Source organism: Eleutherodactylus coqui, chromosome 3 (genome assembly GCF_035609145.1).
Source record: "Eleutherodactylus coqui strain aEleCoq1 chromosome 3, aEleCoq1.hap1, whole genome shotgun sequence".
NCBI lineage: Eukaryota > Metazoa > Chordata > Amphibia > Anura > Eleutherodactylidae > Eleutherodactylus > Eleutherodactylus coqui.
The window spans coordinates 314,271,298-314,292,704 of record NC_089839.1 but is presented as its reverse complement, the minus strand read 5'-3'; the positions used below and the strand labels follow the sequence as shown (position 1 = coordinate 314,292,704).

Sequence of the window (21,407 nt, the reverse complement as noted above, 5' to 3'; positions counted from 1 at the left end):
ACGGGAGGGAGAGCAGCAGGGGCCCATAACTCTGCTCTGGATGGCCAGAGCACCTTGTAAGTACAGACCCTGCTGGGCCCACGCCTGGGGTGCAGGTACGAGGTTCCACTCTATACAAAAGAAGAATAGGTCTCTTGCAGAACGTGCCAAAGAAGAACCCAGTGCTGGGGTGCAAGGTGTTTCGGGTGACCGCAGGAGCCCTTTTCAGGCACATATAAACGTAAGTTTAGCTATGCTTCTGCCCTGTGTCTGAGCGCAGGAGGAGTTTATATTGTCTCCACCCCCATTCTTTTGATGGGGGGGTATTTTCTCCCTCATATGCGGCTCTCCCCCGAGGCGGATCGTGTAAGGATTTTGAAGTACCTCCCGGGATGTATCGTATTTCTTCTTCACTTCCAGGGCGCTATCCTATTCATTCTTTGTATCTGCTGGACGGGGGAGGGTTCTTGATGCTCGTTATTCGCAATGTGAAAAGTGCGTCTGAAGATCACCTGCGTTTTACCCCCGAGCGCCGCGGTTTTGCAGTTGAGTTTATAGCCGATTGGCCTCTAGCGCTGAAGGACACAATTCCAATCGGCTGAGAAGCACGCGGCGCATCAAAACCGCTGAGTGCCGTAACGACGTTGGCTGATGGAAGAGCGCACTGCACATACCTGGATTAGATAAGTGATGCTGGAGGGAAACACACGTACTGAACCCCCGCGGCTCCTCCAGCTCCACTATGACCCGTTTCTGGCATAAATTATAGTGGATCCTCCCCCACGGGTGTCCGAAAATGGCGGAAAGACATAAAAGTAGGACTAGAAATGTACAAAGAAGGGGGTTTGGTACCGGATCATAAAAGTATCAGATCTACAAGATCACTTGGCTTCTCTCAGGGAGCACAATCACACTTTACACACAGGAGACTCTCTCCTGAATCCCCGGCCCGCATTCACTTGTAAATAACGCTGACTCTGCGCCGATCGCAATGGTTTCCAGTGTACATTTATTAAAGTTATTGCAGAGGAAGCGTGAAGCCGTTTCCATACCGGCCGCTCCGGCTCCGGCGCTCGGCTTCTGGATGCCCTTTGGAGAAAACAACTAACTGATTTCACCGAGCGACTGCATCGCTTTCCCACTGCCCACCCAAGTCCCAGCAGCCCCTCGTCCTCTCCAAACCTTTATAGAAGTCACCAGCGCTGGAGGCTTTATACCTCCACCGTGATCTGGGGCTCTCGCTCATCTGTATAGTCCAGTGGAACTGACTGTCTCTCCTCCATGCTTTACACTGCAGCTCTGCACAAGCCCAAAGATGGCTGCGTACAGACGACAGATTTCTTTGAGATGGACTTCAATTAAAAAGTTTTCCTATAGTTCAGCAAACAGCAGTTTCTGAGCATCATATATGTGATATCAGCCGCTCCTCTTATAACGCTCCAGCACCGATATCACATATCTGATGTCTCTGCAGGTTATATCAGCCGCTCGTCTTGTAACGCTCCAGTGACATCATATGGAGAGGAGTGGCTGATATCACATATAACGCCCAGTAGTAATATACTCTTTGCCTCCTGCGTCACTGATGGCAGCTACTCCCCATATTACACTCCCGCACCATTATACACACAGGACTTAAAGTTTGGGGCGCAGCAGTCTCCTTCTAGCGCCCGCCTCGTGTCGGTGACTGTTGCTCCTCCCACTCTGCGACGCCAGTAACACTCCCACAGCGATGCACCGCCTCCTGGAGCTGCACCCAATTATAAAACACCATCAGCGGTATCCACTGATCACACCATCAGGCGCCATTGCGGCAGCGTTGGGTCAGAGAACGGCCAGGCTGCCCTCGCAGCGGCTGGTGATCATGCTGCCGATCTCCGTCCAGGAATCTGTATGCGGGTTATAAACCTCCACAGAGTCAGAGGTCACAGGGGCGGAGAAGTTCTGCACGCTGGCCCTGCCTCCTGCGGCGTACAGCAGCCCGTTCACGCTGATCACAGAGACGCCCGCTCTGGGGATCCTCATCGCTGCCACCTCCACCCACTGCTCCTACAATGCAAGGAAGACAAGAAATGAGGTCAAGGTGGCACCAGGCGCTCCTGTACAGGTTACACATCGCTGGGACCCCCCACCCCTCCTGAGGACGAGGGTCTGTCATGTCCGCTCCTGCAAAAATACATCGGTGCGTGTCAGTGTATGCAGCCAGCCTGGAGCCGAGCAGTTCCATACACTGCAGGTGACAGCTGACCGGCAACCGCCACAGTCAGCGTAAACGCAGATCGCGACTTAACCCTTTAAATGCTGTCAGTTTAAAAAAAAACAAAAAAACAGCAGTCACACCAAACGATCAACAAAAAATGTAAAAAAAAGGTACTCGGATTTTACTAAAGTCTTACTACATAATTTTGTCATCACCGCAATCACACGAACCCCGGAATAAAGAGAACGTCGTAAAAGCAAACGCTCGCCAAAAGTTGTGGATTTTTTCCCCATTTAGTATTTTTGTAAAGTTTTCGAGTTCTTAGCACTGAAGACCACAACGAGCCCTCGGGACGCACCGGAATACAGAATAATTGTTGGAATGTGGGGGGTGGGGGGGGGGGAAGAGAAAACAAGGAAGCGGACTGTCCAGACTGGATACATTGTAACAAAGCCTCAGCTATGAGAAGCTCTAGGTTGGATGAATGACGTCTTCTGTGAACTTCTTACCTCCTCGAAAGAGAACCTCTCCACTGTGTTCAGAGCGTCCTGACGTTCATTCCAGCCGCCAACCGCGTACAAGCAGTCATTTAAAGAGACAACACCCAGGTACGCCCGGCGGGTCCCCATAGGTGGGAGCGAGGTCCAGCGCTTGGAAATGGGGTCAAAGACTTCAGCGGAAGAAAGTTCTGTCCCCTGGTGGCTAATACCACCGACCACATAGATCAACCCTAAGAGAGAAGAGCCCGAACCCAACATCACTACAGAGACAGCTAGGAGAGTTCAGCTCTGAAGTTACAGAATAGTGAAGCAGGGTCAGTGCAGGATAAGTAATGTACACAGTGACTCCACCAGCAGAATAGTGAGTGCAGCTCTGGAGTATAATACAGGATGTAACTCAGGAGCAGTACTGGATAAGTAATGTATGTACACAGTGACTCCACCAGCAGCAGAATAGTGAGTGCAGCTCTGGGGTATAATACAGGATGTAACTCAGGAGCAGTACAGGATAAGTAATGTATGTACACAGTGACTCCACCAGCAGAATAGTGAGTGCAGCTCTGGAGTATAATACACGATGTAACTCAGGAGCAGTACAGGATAAGTAATGTATGTACACAGTGACTCCACCAGCAGAATAGTGAGTGCAGCTCTGGGGTATAATACAGGATGTAACTCAGGGTCAGTACAGGATAAGTAATGTATATACACAGTGACTCCACCAGCAGCAGAATAGTGAGCGCAGCTCTGGAGTATAATACAGGATATAACTCAGGATCAGTACAGGATAAGTAATGTATGTACACAGTGACTCCAACAGCAGAATAGGGAGTGCAGCTCTGGGGTATAATACAGGATGTAACTCAGAATCAGTACAGGATAAGTAATGTATGTACACAGTGACTCCACCAGCAGAATAGTGAGTGCAGCTCTGGAAAATAATACAGGACGTAACTCAGGAGCAGTACAGGATAAGTAATGTATGTACACAGTGACTCCACCAGCAGAATAGTGAGTGCAGCTCTGGAAAATAATACAGGACGTAACTCAGGAGCAGTACAGGATAAGTAATGTATGTACACGGTGACTCCACCAGCAGAATAGTGAGTGCAGCTCTGGGGTATAATACAGGACGTAACTCAGGAGCAGTACAGGATAAGTAATGTATGTACACAGTGACTCCAGCATCAGAATAGTGAGTGCAGCTCTGGAGTATAATACAGGATGTAACTCAGGAGCAGTACAGGATAAGTAATGTATGTACACAGTGACCCCACCAGCCGAATAGTGAGTGCAGCTCTGGACTGTAATACAGGATGTAACTCAGGGTCAGTACAGGATAAGTAATGTATGTATACAGTGATTCCACCAGCAGAATAGTGAGTGCAGCTCTGGGGTTTAATACAGGATGTAACTCAGGGTCAGTACAGGATAAGTAATGTATGTACACACTGACTCCACCAGCAGAATAGTGAGTGCAGCTCTGGAGTATAATACAGGATGTAACTCAGGATCAGTACAGGATAAGTAATGTATGTACACAGTGACTCCACCAGCAGCAGAATAGTGAGTGCAGCTCTGGAGTATAATACAGGATGTAACTCAGGATCAGTGCAGGATAAGTAATGTATGTACACAGTGACTCCACCAGCAGAATAGTGAGTGCAGCTCTGGGGTATAATACAGGATGTAACTCAGGATCAGTATAGGATAAGTAATGTATGTACACAGTGACTCCACCAGCAGAATAGTGAGTGCAGCTCTGGGGTATAATACAGGATGTAACTCAGGATCCGTACAGGATAAGTAATGTATGTACACAGTGACTCCACCAGCAGAATAGTGAGTGCAGCTCTGGAGTATAATACAGGATGTAACTCAGGATCAGTACAGGATAAGTAATGTATGTACACAGTGACTCCACCAGCAGCAGAATAGTGAGTGCAGCTCTGGAGTATAATACAGGATGTAATATAGAATGTGGGGAGTCCTCACCACTAAAAGCTCCAAAAACAACAATTCCCCATTCATGACTCTAGGGATGAGACATTTTTTGCCCCAGTGACGTCTCGCTCACCTTGTCTCTCGCAGCAAGCGAAGTTATATCTCGGCACAGACATCTGCCCCACTACCTGCCAGGCGTTGTCCTCTAGCGAAAATCGCTCAATCCCGTTTCCAATCTCCGCTCCTACCCAGCCGCCTGCAACGACACAAGGAAAAATCCTACCAATCACCATATGCACTGCAGATACAACATCCGGTTATTAGAGGAGCGGCGCTCACCCATTGCATAGATGGCGCCATGGCAGGAACACACCCCCAGCCCGCAACGTGGCTGATTCAAGGAAGGGACCGCTGTCCACTGCTTACTCACAGGGTCGTAGCACTCCACACAGTCAAAGATCATCGAGTCTTTTTCCCCTGCAGAGAAGAGCATTACTTTACGGAGCAATACACAAAGCGCCAACATTACGGGGTGCGGAGCGCCATCCACAGACCTCGAATAGCAGGCAACTGCACTATGTAGCCACAGACCCATCTGCCTGTGAAAGTGTCAGTCTTCACTGTAGTTTTGGCATTATATCCTTGAATCCGGAAGCTCAGCATGATCAGCATTACTGACTGAAGAGAGTAGCAGTAGACGGGCTAGAAGTAGCCGGAATCCATTATATAGATGGAGGTGTCTTAAGGGGGAGGAGCCTGGCGACCGTCATAGATAATACAACAAGATGTGGATATTTTGGCGCAACATACCTCCAACCACGTAGATCTTTCCATCCAGGACGGCGGCGCTCATCCCGTTCCGTGCCTGGTGCAGGGAGGACACGGTGCTCCAGTACTGACTGAACGTATCGAACCGCTCCACGCAGCTCAGCGCTCTGCTGTCGCTCCACCGCCCCCCCTGCAGGCGGGTGTATCCCCCTGTAAGGATACACAATGGTAATCAGCCCCTCACTACTCCCATGATCCTTCATGTTGGCGAGTGCGATTCACAGCCTGATATCACACTCGCCCACGTGAAGTCAGCCTTAGGCGTACCTATAGCGTAGAGGAATTTGCGCGCTTTCCTGCGTGGCCGGACACGGGAGGTCTGGAGGAAGCTGCAGAGCTTCTTATCTTTAGGGGACAGGCTGGGTTCGCAGTATTCTCTTAGCAGCGTCTGCAGCGCCACCCGAAGGCTGAAATCTTTCACTTCTGTAATAAGGAGAGGAAGACTCAGGACTCTGAGCCACTCACGTTAGACGGCGCAGTGAATGGCGACCGTTCTTACCTTCGATTATTTTTCTGAAGCCGCTGCGGAGGAAGCAGGGGAGACACGCACGGGCTCCAGGACCTCCACCACATGTCTCTTCCGTGTAGCAGTGTCTTTCTGGAGCCAGGACATGGCGGCGGCGAAAACCTGATGCTCGTCTTCAATGCACAACTCCTCACTGCGCAGGAGGCGGATCAGCTGCTCCTTCGTCAGCGCCTGGAATTCGTCCCCCTGCTGCACCTCCGGGAAGTGAGCGTGGATGAAGCTCTCGGTGAATTCCAGCAGAGGCTGACAGGCCAGCTGCTCGGAGAACTGGAAGAAGCCAACGCAGTTGCCCGGCTCGATCTGTTCCTTTAGGAAGTCGCAGCATAGCGCCACCATGTGGTTGAGCTGCAACATGTCGGCCGCTGTCATCAGCTCCTGCACGTTCTCCGGAACTGATGAGGACCGAACCTGCGACAGAAAAATGGACAATAAGGGGAAAATATGTCTCTTTTCATAAAACGCTGGGCGACAATACGGCGGCCTGTAGAGTTGGCCAACAGGTTTCTACATTCTGGGTCATGAATCGGGAACAGGGGATGGGCAGGCTTGGGCGACAACGCGACCGCCTTCACTTACTGCCATGTAGCATGGTGATAGCAAGGCCTTTGGTTGTGCGCCGTGTTGCGGCCAGTACCACCCTGCCCCCGGCCAGAAGGTCACTTACCGAGTAAATAAAATCCAGCAGCAGCTGGAAGATGGCGGGCTCCACCGCCTGGATGCGCACCACGCTCACACGACGACTCCTTCATGCCACCTGGACAGCAGAGCGGCGAAGTAAGGGCTGCTGGCGGCCAGCACCAGCTTGTGCGCTACCAGCTTGTGCGCCCCGAACACCGCCTGACCGATGTGGATGTGAAGGTCGCAGAACTGCAGCTGCTGCCTCATCTTATCCATCTGCTGCAGCACCAGCTGGGCGTGCTTCTCTACGGCGCGCAGGGAGGCGCTCGGCGGAACCGCGGACTCCATTACTGCTACGCAACCAGGACGACCTGAAAGGGACAACGGATGCAGAGCTCAACCGCAAGAATCCAGTCACATGATGCTGCTGCGGCGGAAATGTGCGCAAGATTCTGCTCCTGAGTTACGGTGGTCGTTCGGTACTTCGCTGCGCATGTCAGACGGTGACGCTAATCACATGATTACCAGTAATCACTAATGGACAGATGAGTAATTGCCAGGGGCTCCATAGACTGTGCAAATACACACTGCCAGGGGGACATTACTGGTTACACGTATCGCAGGTGGGTGGGGACATTACTGGTTACACGTATCGCAGGTGGGTGGGGGGGGGACATTACTGGTTACACGTATCGCAGGTGGGTGGGGGGGACATTGCTGGTTACACGTATCGCGGGTGGGGGGGGGACATTGCTGGTTACACGTATCGCGGGTGGGGGGGACATTGCTGGTTACACGTATCGCGGGTGGGGGGGACATTGCTGGTTACACGTATCGCAGGTGGGGGGGACATTGCTGGTTACACGTATCGCAGGTGGGGGGGACATTGCTGGTTACACATATCACAGGTGGGGGGGACATTACTGGTTACACGTATCGCAGGTGGGGGGGACATTGCTGGTTACACGTATCGCAGGTGGGGGGGACATTGCTGGTTACACGTATCGCAGGTGGGGGGGACATTGCTGGTTACACGTATCGCAGGTGGGGGGGACATTGCTGGTTACACGTATCGCAGGTGGGGGGGACATTGCTGGTTACACGTATCACAGGTGGGGGGGACATTGCTGGTTACACGTATCACAGGTGGGGGGGACATTACTGGTTACACGTATCGCAGGTGGGGCGGGACATTACTGGTTACACGTATTACAGGTGGGGGGGACATTACTGGTTACACGTATCACAGGTGGGGGGGACATTACTGTACGTATCACAGGGGGGGGGGACATTACTGGTTACACGTATCACAGGTGGGGGGGGACATTACTGGTTACACGTATCGCAGGTGGGGGGAATACATTACTGGTTACACGTATCGCAGGTGGGGGGAATACATTACTGGTTACACGTATCGCAGGTGGGGGGGGGACACATTACTGGTTACACGTATCGCAGGTGGGGGGGGGACACATTACTGGTTACACGTATCGCAGGTGGGTGGGGGACATTACTGGTTACACGTATCGCAGGTGGGGGGGACATTACTGGTTACACGTATCGCAGGTGGGGGGGGACATTACTGGTTACACGTATCGCAGGTGGGGGGGGACATTACTGGCTACACGTATCGCAGGTGGGGGGGACATTACTGGCTACACGTATCGCAGGTGGGGGGGACATTACTGGTTACACGTATCACAGGTGGGGGGGACATTACTGGTTACACGTATCACAGGTGGGGGGGACATTACTGGTTACACGTATCACAGGTGGGGGGGACATTACTGGTTACACGTATCACAGGTGGGGGGGACATTACTGGTTACACGTATCACGGGGGGGGGGACATTACTGGTTAAGCGTATCACGGGGGGGGACATTACTGGTTAAGCGTATCACAGGGGGGGGGGACATTACTGGTTACTCGTATCACAGGTGGGGGGGGGGCATTACTGGTTACACGTATCACAGGTGGGGGGGGGGCATTACTGGTTACACGTATCACAGGTGGGGGGGGGCATTACTGGTTACACGTATCACAGGTGGGGGGGACATTACTGGTTACACGTATCACAGGTGGGGGGGACATTACTGGTTACACGTATCACAGGTGGGGGGGACATTACTGGTTACACGTATCACAGGTGGGGGGGGGTCTTACTGGTTACACGTATCACAGGTGGGGGGGGACGTTACTGGTTACACGTATCACAGGTGGGGGGACGTTACTGGTTACACGTATCACAGGTGGGGGGGACGTTACTGGTTACATGTATCACAGGTGGGGGGGACGTTACTGGTTACACGTATCACAGGTGGGGGGGGACGTTACTGGTTACACGTATCACAGGTGGGGGGGACGTTACTGGTTACACGTATAACAGGTGGGGGGGAATACATTACTGGTTACACGTATCGCAGGTGGGGGGAATACATTACTGGTTACACGTATCGCAGGTGGGGGGGGGACACATTACTGGTTACACGTATCGCAGGTGGGGGGGGGGACACATTACTGGTTACACGTATCGCAGGTGGGGGGGACATTACTGGTTACACGTATCGCAGGTGGGGGGGACATTACTGGTTACACGTATCGCAGGTGGGGGGGGACATTACTGGTTACACGTATCGCAGGTGGGGGGGGACATTACTGGTTACACGTATCGCAGGTGGGGGGGGGACATTACTGGCTACACGTATCACAGGTGGGGGGGACGTTACTGGTTACACGTATCACAGGTGGGGGGGGACGTTACTGGTTACACGTATCACAGGTGGGGGGGACGTTACTGGTTACACGTATCACAGGTGGGGGGGACGTTACTGGTTACACGTATCACAGGTGGGAGGGGACGTTACTGGTTACACGTATCACAGGTGGGGGGACGTTACTGGTTACACGTATCACAGGTGGGGGGACGTTACTGGTTACACGTATCACAGGTGGGGGGGACGTTTACTGGTTACACGTATCACAGGTGGGGGGGGAAGTTACTGGTTACACGTATCACAGGTGGGTGGGTGGGGGGCATTACTGGTTACACGTATCGCGGGTGGGGGGGGACAATGCTGGGTTACACGTATCGCAGGTGGGGGGGGACATTGCTGGTTACACGTATCACAGGTGGGGGGGACATTACTGGTTACACGTATCGCAGGTGGGGGGGGACATTACTGGTTACACGTATCGCAGGTGGGGGGGACATTACTGGTTACACGTATTACAGGTGGGGGGGACATTACTGGTTACACGTATCGCAAGTGGGTGGGGGGGGGACGTTACTGGTTACACGTATCGCAGGTGGGTGGGGGGGGGGGCATTACTGGTTACACGTATCGCGGGTGGGGGGGGGACAATGCTGGGTTACACGTATCGCAGGTGGGGGCGGACATTGCTGGTTACACGTATCGCAGGTGGGGGGGACGTTACTGGTTACACGTATCACAGGTGGGGGGGACGTTACTGGTTACACGTATCACAGGTGGGGGGGACGTTACTGGTTACACGTATCACAGGTGGGGGGGACGTTACTGGTTACACGTATCACAGGTGGGGGGACGTTACTGGTTACACGTATCACAGGTGGGGGGGACGTTACTGGGTTACACGTATCACAGGTGGGGGGGACGTTACTGGTTACACGTATCACAGGTGGGGGGGACGTTACTGGTTACACGTATCACAGGTGGGGGGGACGTTACTGGTTACACGTATCACAGGTGGGGGGGGACGTTACTGGTTACACGTATCACAGGTGGGGGGGACGTTACTGGTTACACGTATCACAGGTGGGGGGGACGTTACTGGTTACACGTATCACAGGTGGGGGGGACGTTACTGGTTACACGTATCACAGGTGGGGGGGGACGTTACTGGTTACACGTATCACAGGTGGGGGGGACGTTACTGGTTACACGTATCACAGGTGGGGGGGACGTTACTGGTTACACGTATCACAGGTGGGGGGGACGTTACTGGTTACACGTATCACAGGTGGGGGGGACGTTACTGGTTACACGTATCACAGGTGGGGGGGGACGTTACTGGTTACACGTATCACAGGTGGGGGGGGACGTTACTGGTTACACGTATCACAGGTGGGGGGGACGTTACTGGTTACACGTATCACAGGTGGGGGGGGACGTTACTGGTTACACGTATCACAGGTGGGGGGGACGTTACTGGTTACACGTATCACAGGTGGGGGGGACGTTACTGGTTACACGTATCACAGGTGGGGGGGACGTTACTGGTTACACGTATCACAGGTGGGGGGGGACGTTACTGGTTACACGTATCACAGGTGGGGGGGACGTTACTGGTTACACGTATCACAGGTGGGGGGGACGTTACTGGTTACACGTATCACAGGTGGGGGGGACGTTACTGGTTACACGTATCACAGGTGGGGGGGACGTTTACTGGTTACACGTATCACAGGTGGGGGGGACGTTACTGGTTACACGTATCACAGGTGGGGGGGACGTTACTGGTTAACGTATCACAGGTGGGGGGGACGTTACTGGTTAACGTATCACAGGTGGGGGGGACGTTACTGGTTACACGTATCACAGGTGGGGGGGACGTTACTGGTTACACGTATCACAGGTGGGGGGGGACGTTACTGGTTACACGTATCACAGGTGGGGGGGACGTTACTGGTTACACGTATCACAGGTGGGGGGGACGTTACTGGTTACACGTATCACAGGTGGGGGGGACGTTACTGGTTACACGTATCACAGGTGGGGGGGACGTTACTGGTTACACGTATCACAGGTGGGGGGGACGTTACTGGTTACACGTATCACAGGTGGGGGGGACGTTACTGGTTACACGTATCACAGGTGGGGGGGACGTTACTGGTTACACGTATCACAGGTGGGGGGGACGTTACTGGTTACACGTATCACACGTGGGGGGGGACGTTACTGGTTACACGTATCACAGGTGGGGGGGGACGTTACTGGTTACACGTATCACAGGTGGGGGGGACGTTACTGGTTACACGTATCACAGGTGGGGGGGACGTTACTGGTTACACGTATCCACAGGTGGGGGGGACGTTACTGGTTACACGTATCACAGGTGGGGGGGACGTTACTGGTTACACGTATCACAGGTGGGGGGGACGTTACTGGTTACACGTATCACAGGTGGGGGGGACGTTACTGGTTACACGTATCACAGGTGGGGGGGACGTTACTGGTTACACGTATCACAGGTGGGGGGGGACGTTACTGGTTACACGTATCACAGGTGGGGGGGGACGTTACTGGTTACACGTATCACAGGTGGGGGGACGTTACTGGTTACACGTATCACAGGTGGGGGGGGACGTTACTGGTTACACGTATCACAGGTGGGGGGGACGTTACTGGTTACACGTATCACAGGTGGGGGGGGACGTTACTGGTTACACGTATCACAGGTGGGGGGGACGTTACTGGTTACACGTATCACAGGTGGGGGGGACGTTACTGGTTACACGTATCACAGGTGGGGGGGACGTTACTGGTTACACGTATCACAGGTGGGGGGGACGTTACTGGTTACACGTATCACAGGTGGGGGGGACGTTACTGGTTACACGTATCACAGGTGGGGGGGACGTTACTGGTTACACGTATCACAGGTGGGGGGGACGTTACTGGTTACACGTATCACAGGTGGGGGGGGACGTTACTGGTTACACGTATCACAGGTGGGGGGGACGTTACTGGTTACACGTATCACAGGTGGGGGGGACGTTACTGGTTACACGTATCACAGGTGGGGGGGGACGTTACTGGTTACACGTATCACAGGTGGGGGGGGACGTTACTGGTTACACGTATCACAGGTGGGGGGGGGACGTTACTGGTTACACGTATCACAGGTGGGGGGGGACGTTACTGGTTACACGTATCACAGGTGGGGGGGGACGTTACTGGTTACACGTATCACAGGTGGGGGGGGACGTTACTGGTTACACGTATCACAGGTGGGGGGGGGACGTTACTGGTTACACGTATCACAGGTGGGGGGGACGTTACTGGTTACACGTATCACAGGTGGGGGAGACGTTACTGGTTACACGTATCACAGGTGGGGGGGACGTTACTGGTTACACGTATCACAGGTGGGGGGGACGTTACTGGTTACACGTATCACAGGTGGGGGGGACGTTACTGGTTACACGTATCACAGGTGGGGGGGACGTTATTGGTTACACGTATCACAGGTGGGGTGGGGACGTTACTGGTTACACGTATCACAGGTGGGGTGGGGACGTTACTGGTTACACGTATCACAGGGTGGGGTGGGGACGTTACTGGTTACACGTATCACAGGTGGGGGGGGAGGTGGACGTTACTGGTTACACGTATCACAGGTGGGGGGGGGTGGACGTTACTGGTTACACGTATCACAGGTGGGAGGGACGTTACTGGTTACACGTATCACAGGTGGGGGGGGACGTTACTGGTTACACGTATCACAGGTGTGGGGGGGGACGTTACTGGTTACACGTATCACAGGTGTGGGGGGGGGGCGTTACTGGTTACACGTATCACAGGTGGGGGGGGGCGTTACTGGTTACACGTATCACAGGTGGGGGGGACGTTACTGGTTACACGTATCACAGGTGGGGGGGGGGACGTTACTGGTTACACGTATCACAGGTGGGGGGGGGGGACGTTACTGGTTACACGTATCACAGGTGGGGGGGGGACGTTACTGGTTACACGTATCACAGGTGGGGGGGGGGACGTTACTGGTTACACGTATCACAGGTGGGGGGGGGGAACGTTACTGGTTACACGTATCACAGGTGGGGGGGGACGTTACTGGTTACACGTATCACAGGTGGGGGGGGGACGTTACTGGTTACACGTATCACAGGTGGGGGGGGACGTTACTGGTTACACGTATCACAGGTGGGGGGGGGACGTTACTGGTTACACGTATCACAGGTGGGGGGGGGACGTTACTGGTTACACGTATCACAGGTGGGGGGGGGACGTTACTGGTTACACGTATCACAGGTGGGGGGGGGACGTTACTGGTTACACGTATCACAGGTGGGGGGGGGACGTTACTGGTTACACGTATCACAGGTGGGGGGGGGACGTTACTGGTTACACGTATCACAGGTGGGGGGGGGGTCTTACTGGTTACACGTATCACAGGTGGGGGGGACGTTACTGGTTACACGTATCACAGGTGGGGGGGGACGTTACTGGTTACACGTATCACAGGTGGGGGGGACGTTACTGGTTACACGTATCACAGGTGGAGGGGGACGTTACTGGTTACACGTATCACAGGTGAGGGGGACGTTACTGGTTACACGTATCACAGGTGAGGGGGGACGTTACTGGTTACACGTATCACAGGTGAGGGGGACGTTACTGGTTACACGTATCACAGATGGGGGGGACGTTACTGGTTACACGTATCACAGGTGGGGGGGGGGCGTTACTGGTTACACGTATCACAGGTGGGGGAGGGGGGCGTTACTGGTTACACGTATCACAGGTGGGGGGTTCTTACTGGTTACACGTATCACAGGTGGGGGGGGGACGTTACTGGTTACACGTATCACAGGTGGGGGGGACGTTACTGGTTACACGTATCACAGGTGAGGGGGACGTTACTGGTTACACTATCACAGGTGAGGGGGACGTTACTGGTTACACCTATCACAGGTGAGGGGGACGTTACTGGTTACACGTATCACAGGTGAGGGGGACGTTACTGGTTACACGTATCACAGGTGAGGGGGACGTTACTGGTTACACGTATCACAGGTGGGGGGACGTTACTGGTACACGTATCACAGGTGGGGGGGACGTTACTGGTTACACGTATCACAGGTGGGGGGGACGTTACTGGTTACACGTATCACAGGTGGGGGGGACGTTACTGGTTACACGTATCACAGGTGGGGGGGGACGTTACTGGTTACACGTATCACAGGTGGGGGGGGACGTTACTGGTTACACGTATCACAGGTGGGGGGGACGTTACTGGTTACACGTATCACAGGTGGGGGGGACGTTACTGGTTACACGTATCACAGGTGGGGGGGACGTTACTGGTTACACGTATCACAGGTGGGTGGGGACGTTACTGGTTACACGTATCACAGGTGGGGGGGACGTTACTGGTTACACGTATCACAGGTGGGGGGGACGTTACTGGTTACACGTATCACAGGTGGGGGGGACGTTACTGGTTACACGCATCACAGGTTGGGGGGGACGTTACTGGTTACACGTATCACAGGTGGGGGGACGTTACTGGTTACACGCATCACAGGTGGGGGGGACGTTACTGGTTACACGCATCACAGGTGGGGGGGACGTTACTGGTTACACGCGATCACAGGTGGGGGGGGACGTTACTGGTTACACGCATCACAGGTGGGGGGGACGTTACTGGTTACACGCATCACAGGTGGGGCGGGACGTTACTGGTTACACGCATCACAGGTGGGGGGGGACGTTACTGGTTACACGCATCACAGGTGGGGGGGACGTTACTGGTTACACGCATCACAGGTGGGGGGGGACGTTACTGGTTACACGCATCACAGGTGGGGGGGACGTTACTGGTTACACGCATCACAGGTGGGGGGGACGTTACTGGTTACACGCATCACAGGTGGGAGGGGGACGTTACTGGTTACACGCATCACAGGTGGGGGGGACGTTACTGGTTACACGCATCACAGGTGGGGGGGACGTTACTGGTTACACGCATCACAGGTGGGGGGGACGTTACTGGTTACACGCATCACAGGTGGGGGGGACGTTACTGGTTACACGCATCACAGGTGGGGGGGACGTTACTGGTTACACGCATCACAGGTGGGGGGGACGTTACTGGTTACACGCATCACAGGTGGGGGGGACGTTACTGGTTACACGTATCACAGGTGGGGGGGACGTTACTGGTTACACGTATCACAGGTGGGGGGGACGTTACTGGTTACACGTATCACAGGTGGGGGGGGGACGTTACTGGTTACACGTATCACAGGTGGGGGGGACGGTTACTGGTTACACGTATCACAGGTGGGGGGGACGTTACTGGTTACACGTATCACAGGTGGGGGGGACGTTACTGGTTACACGTATCACAGGTGGGGGGGGACGTTACTGGTTACACGTATCACAGGTGGGGGGGACGTTACTGGTTACACGTATCACAGGTGGGGGGGACGTTACTGGTTACACGTATCACAGGTGGGGGGGACGTTACTGGTTACACGTATCACAGGTGGGGGGGACGTTACTGGTTACACGTATCACAGGTGGGGGGGACGTTACTGGTTACACGTATCACAGGTGGGGGGGACGTTACTGGTTACACGTATCACAGGTGGGGGGGACGTTACTGGTTACACGTATCACAGGTGGGGGGGACGTTACTGGTTACACGTATCACAGGTGGGGGGGACGTTACTGGTTACACGTATCACAGGTGGGGGGGGACGTTACTGGTTACACGTATCACAGGTGGGGGGGACGTTACTGGTTACACGTATCACAGGTGGGGGGGACGTTACTGGTTACACGTATCAACAGGTGGGGGGGGTCGTTACTGGTTACACGTATCACAGGTGGGGGGGACGTTACTGGTTACACGTATCACAGGTGGGGGGACGTTACTGGTTACACGTATCACAGGTGGGCGGGGACGTTACTGGTTACACGTATCACAGGTGGGGGGGACGTTACTGGTTACACGTATCACAGGTGGGGGGGACGTTACTGGTTACACGTATCACAGGTGGGGGGGACGTTACTGGTTACACGTATCACAGGTGGGGGGGACGTTACTGGTTACACGTATCACAGGTGGGGGGGACGTTACTGGTTACACGTATCACAGGTGGGGGGGACGTTACTGGTTACACGTATCACAGGTGGGGGGGACGTTACTGGTTACACGTATCACAGGTGGGGGGGACGTTACTGGTTACACGTATCACAGGTGGGGGGGACGTTACTGGTTACACGTATCACAGGTGGGGGGGACGTTACTGGTTACACGTATCACAGGTGGGGGGGACGTTACTGGTTACACGTATCACAGGTGGGGGGGACGTTACTGGTTACACGTATCACAGGTGGGGGGGACGTTACTGGTTACACGTATCACAGGTGGGGGGGGACGTTACTGGTTACACGTATCACAGGTGGGGGGGACGTTACTGGTTACACGTATCACAGGTGGGGGGGACGTTACTGGTTACACGTATCACAGGTGGGGGGGGACGTTACTGGTTACACGTATCACAGGTGGGGGGGACGTTACTGGTTACACGTATCACAGGTCGGGGGGGGACGTTACTGGTTACACGTATCACAGGTGGGGGGGACGTTACTTGGTTACACGTATCACAGGTGGGGGGGGACGTTACTGGTTACACGTATCACAGGTGGGGGGGACGTTACTGGTTACACGTATCACAGGTGGGGGGACGTTACTGGTTACACGTATCACAGGTGGGGGGGGACGTTACTGGTTACACGTATCACAGGTGGGGGGGACGTTACTGGTTACACGTATCACAGGTGGTGGGGACGTTACTGGTTACACGTATCACAGGTGGGGGGGACGTTACTGGTTACACGTATCACAGGTGGGGGGGACGTTACTGGTTACACGTATCACAGGTGGGGGGGACGTTACTGGTTACACGTATCACAGGTGGGGGGGACGTTACTGGTTACACGTATCACAGGTGGGGGGGACGTTACTGGTTACACGTATCACAGGTGGGGGGGACGTTACTGGTTACACGTATCACAGGTGGGGGGGACGTTACTGGTTACACGTATCACAGGTGGGGGGGACGTTACTGGTTACACGTATCACAGGTGGGGGGGGACGTTACTGGTTACACGTATCACAGGTGGGGGGGACGTTACTGGTTACACGTATCACAGGTGGGGGGGGACGTTACTGGTTACACGTATCACAGGTGGGGGGGACGTTACTGGTTACACGTATCACAGGTGGGGGGGGACGTTACTGGTTACACGTATCACAGGTGGGGGAGACGTTTACTGGTTACACGTATCACAGGTGGGGGGGACGTTACTGGTTACACGTATCACAGGTGGGGTGGGACGTTACTGGTTACACGTATCACAGGTGGGGGGGGACGTTATTGGTTACACGTATCACAGGTGGGGGGGACGTTATTGAGTTACACGTATCACAGGTGGGGTGGGGACGTTATTGGTTACACGTATCACAGGTGGGGTGGGGACGTTACTGGTTACACGTATCACAGGTGGGGTGGGGGACGTTACTGGTTACACGTATCACAGGTGGGGGGGGGTGGACGTTACTGGTTACACGTATCACAGGTGGGGGGGGGTGTGGACGTTACTGGTTACACGTATCACAGGTGGGAGGGACGTTACTGGTTACACGTATCACAGGTGGGTGGGGGGGACGTTACTGGTTACACGTATCACAGGTGTGGGGGGGACGTTACTGGTTACACGTATCACAGGTGTGGGGGGGGGCGTTACTGGTTACACGTATCACAGGTGGGGGGGGCGTTACTGGTTACACGTATCACAGGTGGGGGGGACGTTACTGTTACACGTATCACAGGTGGGGGGGGGGGACGTTACTGGTTACACGTATCACAGGTGGGGGGGGGGACGTTACTGGTTACACGTATCACAGGTGGGGGGGGGGGACGTTACTGGTTACACGTATCACAGGTGGGGGGGGGGACGTTACTGGTTACACGTATCACAGGTGGGGGGGGGGAACGTTACTGGTTACACGTATCACAGGTGGGGGGGGGACGTTACTGGTTACACGTATCACAGGTGGGGGGGGACGTTACTGGTTACACGTATCACAGGTGGGGGGGGGACGTTACTGGTTACACGTATCACAGGTGGGGGGGGGACGTTACTGGTTACACGTATCACAGGTGGGGGGGGACGTTACTGGTTACACGTATCACAGGTGGGGTGGGGACGTTACTGGTTACACGTATCACAGGTGGAGGGGGGGACGTTACTGGTTACACGTATCACAGGTGGGGGGGACGTTACTGGTTACACGTATCACAGGTGGGGGGGGACGTTACTGGTTACACGTATCACAGGTGGGGGGGACGTTACTGGTTACACGTATCACAGGTGGGGGGGGGACGTTACTGGTTACACGTATCACAGGTGGGGGGGGGGGGTCTTACTGGTTACACGTATCAAGGTGGGGGGGACGTTACTGGTTACACGTATCACAGGTGGGGGGGGGACGTTACTGGTTACAACGTATCACAGGTGGGGGGGACGTTACTGAGGTTACACGTATCACAGGTGGGGGGGACGTTACTGGTTACACGTATCACAGGTGAGGGGGACGTTACTGGTTACACGTATCACAGAGGTGAGGGGGACGTTACTGGTTACACGTATCACAGATGGGGGGGGACGTTACTGGTTACACGTATCACAGGTGGGGGGGGGGGCGTTACTGGTTACACGTATCACAGGTGGGGGGGGGGCGTTACTGGTTACACGTATCACAGGTGGGGGTGGTTCTTACTGGTTACACGTATCACAGGTGGGGGGGGGACGTTACTGGTTACACGTATCACAGGTGGGGGGGGGGACGTTACTGGTTACACGTATCACAGGTGAGGGGGACGTTACTGGTTACACGTATCACAGGTGAGGGGGACGTTACTGGTTACACGTATCACAGGTGAGGGGGACGTTACTGGTTACACGTATCACAGGTGAGGGGGACGTTACTGGTTTACACGTATCACAGGTGGGGGGGGGTCTTACTGGTTACACGTATCACAGGTGTGGGGGGGGACGTTACTGGTTACACGTATCACAGGTGGGGGGGGGGGACGTTACTGGTTACACGTATCACAGGTGAGGGGGGACGTTACTGGTTACACGTATCACAGGTGGGGGGGGACGTTACTGGTTACGCGTATCACAGGTGGGGGGGGGGGACGTTACTGGTTACACGTATCACAGGTGGGGGGGGGGGGGACGTTACTGGTTACACGTATCACAGGTGGGGGGGGACGTTACTGGTTACACGTAATCACAGGTGGGGGGGGGACGTTACTGGTTTACACGTATCACAGGTGGGGGGGGGGGGGGGAGGGGGGACGTTACTGGTTACACGTATTATTCGTTACCCACCATCCCTAGCAGCGTCAACCCTATCGCCAGCAGCATGCCCTCATTGAACCTCATCGCTATTAGTGTCACCATCGCTGGCAGTGTCTCTCCTTGTTACCCACCATCACTAGCAGCGCCCGCCCCTTGTTACCCCCATCACTAGCAGCACCTCCCCCTTGTTACCCCCATCACTAGCAGCGTCCCCCTTGTTACCCCCATCACTAGCAGCGTCCCCCTTGTTACCCCATCCATCACTAGCAGCGTCCCCCTTGTTACCCCCATCACTAGCAGCGTCCCCCTTGTTACCCCATCACTAGCAGCGTCCCCCCTTGTTACCCCCATCACTAGCAGCGTCCCCCTTGTTACCCCCATCACTAGCAGCGTCCCCCTTGTTACCCCCATCACTAGCAGCGTCCCCCTTGTTACCCCCCATCACTAGCAGCGTCCCCCTTGCTACCCCCATCACTAGCAGCGTCCCCCTTGCTACCCCCATCACTAGCAGCGTCCCCCTTGCTACCCCCATCACTAGCAGCGTCCCCCTTGTTACCCCCATCACTAGCAGCGTCCCCCTTGCTACCCCCATCACTAGCAGCTTCCCCCTTGCTACCCCCCATCACTAGCAGCGTTCCCCTTGTTACCCCCATCACTAGCAGCGTCCCCCTTGTTACCCCCATCACTAGCAGCGTCCCCCTTGTTCCCCTATCACTAGCAGCACCTCCCTTGCTACCCCCATCACTAGCAGCGTCCCCCCTTGTTACCCCATCACTAGCAGCACCCCCTTTGTTACCCCTATCACTAGCAGCGTCCCCTTGTTACCCCCATCACTAGCAGCACCCCCTTTGTTACCCCCATCACTAGCAGCGTCCCCCTTGTTACCCCATCACTAGCAGCACCCCCTTTGTTACCCCCATCACTAGCAGCGTCCCCCTTGTTACCCCCATCACTAGCAGCACCCCCTTTGTTACCCCTATCACTAGCAGCGTCCCCCTTTGTTACCCCCCATCACTAGCAGCACCCCCTTTGTTACCCCTATCACTAGCAGCGTCCCCCTTTGTAACCGATCACTAGCAGCACCCCCTGCTGCCCCTCTGACGTCTGCGCCACCGCTACCTGCCTTTCAGCTCTTCATTCAGTCCGCTTAGTTGTGGTGACGTCAGCACGTTTACGTCTGATCCGGACAGTGCGGGCGGCCATGTTGGTGGTGGCAGGGAGAGTTCCGGTAGCCTGCTGTGCATGTGGAGGTGCCGCTCAGGGTAGGCAGTGGAGGCCGGCGCTGGGGTGCAGGTGAGCCGCGCGGAGCGGTGGAGGTGATGGGCTCCCTGCAGCCCTAGAGTCCTCTGTGCTGCCGGCAGAATCCCCCTCCTGAAATACTCCACAGCGCCACCTACTGGATGGCAGCATCCCTGCAAATCAATGTCAGATCCTAGAATGGTTCCCAACTCCCAATCATCGCCAGCGGGTTGGATTCGCCATGTGGGACGCCGCCGGCCGGCGATCCTGCGTGCCCGATTTTCTAGTACGTATGACCGTGGCGGCTCACCATCGGTCGTGCGCACGCATGAATGTTTGTATTTCCTGCGCCATTGCTTAGAGATGATGCAGGGCCCGCGGCCGTACGCGGCAAAATAGAGCAGGTTGA

At 54.9% G+C, this 21,407-nt stretch overlaps 2 protein-coding genes across 2 annotated transcripts in view; one reads left to right on the top strand and one right to left on the bottom strand.

Annotated features, from left to right (window-relative positions):
* Positions 1 to 968: 968 nt before the first annotated feature.
* Positions 969 to 21,003, bottom strand: IPP (intracisternal A particle-promoted polypeptide). The gene is given in 12 exon segments (XM_066597951.1): positions 969 to 2,028; positions 2,689 to 2,909; positions 4,757 to 4,879; positions 4,963 to 5,100; positions 5,434 to 5,601; positions 5,719 to 5,894; positions 5,951 to 5,988; positions 5,990 to 6,385; positions 6,642 to 6,713; positions 6,715 to 6,732; positions 6,734 to 6,966; positions 20,883 to 21,003. Coding segments are annotated over 12 exon segments (1,929 nt in total). The 3' UTR covers positions 969 to 1,803.
* Positions 21,004 to 21,177: 174 nt separating this feature from the next.
* DPH2 (diphthamide biosynthesis 2) overlaps positions 21,178 to 21,407 on the top strand; it is a 7,588-nt gene continuing 7,358 nt past the window's right edge. The window contains 1 exon segment of the mRNA XM_066597952.1: positions 21,178 to 21,284. Coding sequence (XP_066454049.1) covers positions 21,182 to 21,284 — 103 coding nt within the window. The 5' untranslated portion in view covers positions 21,178 to 21,181.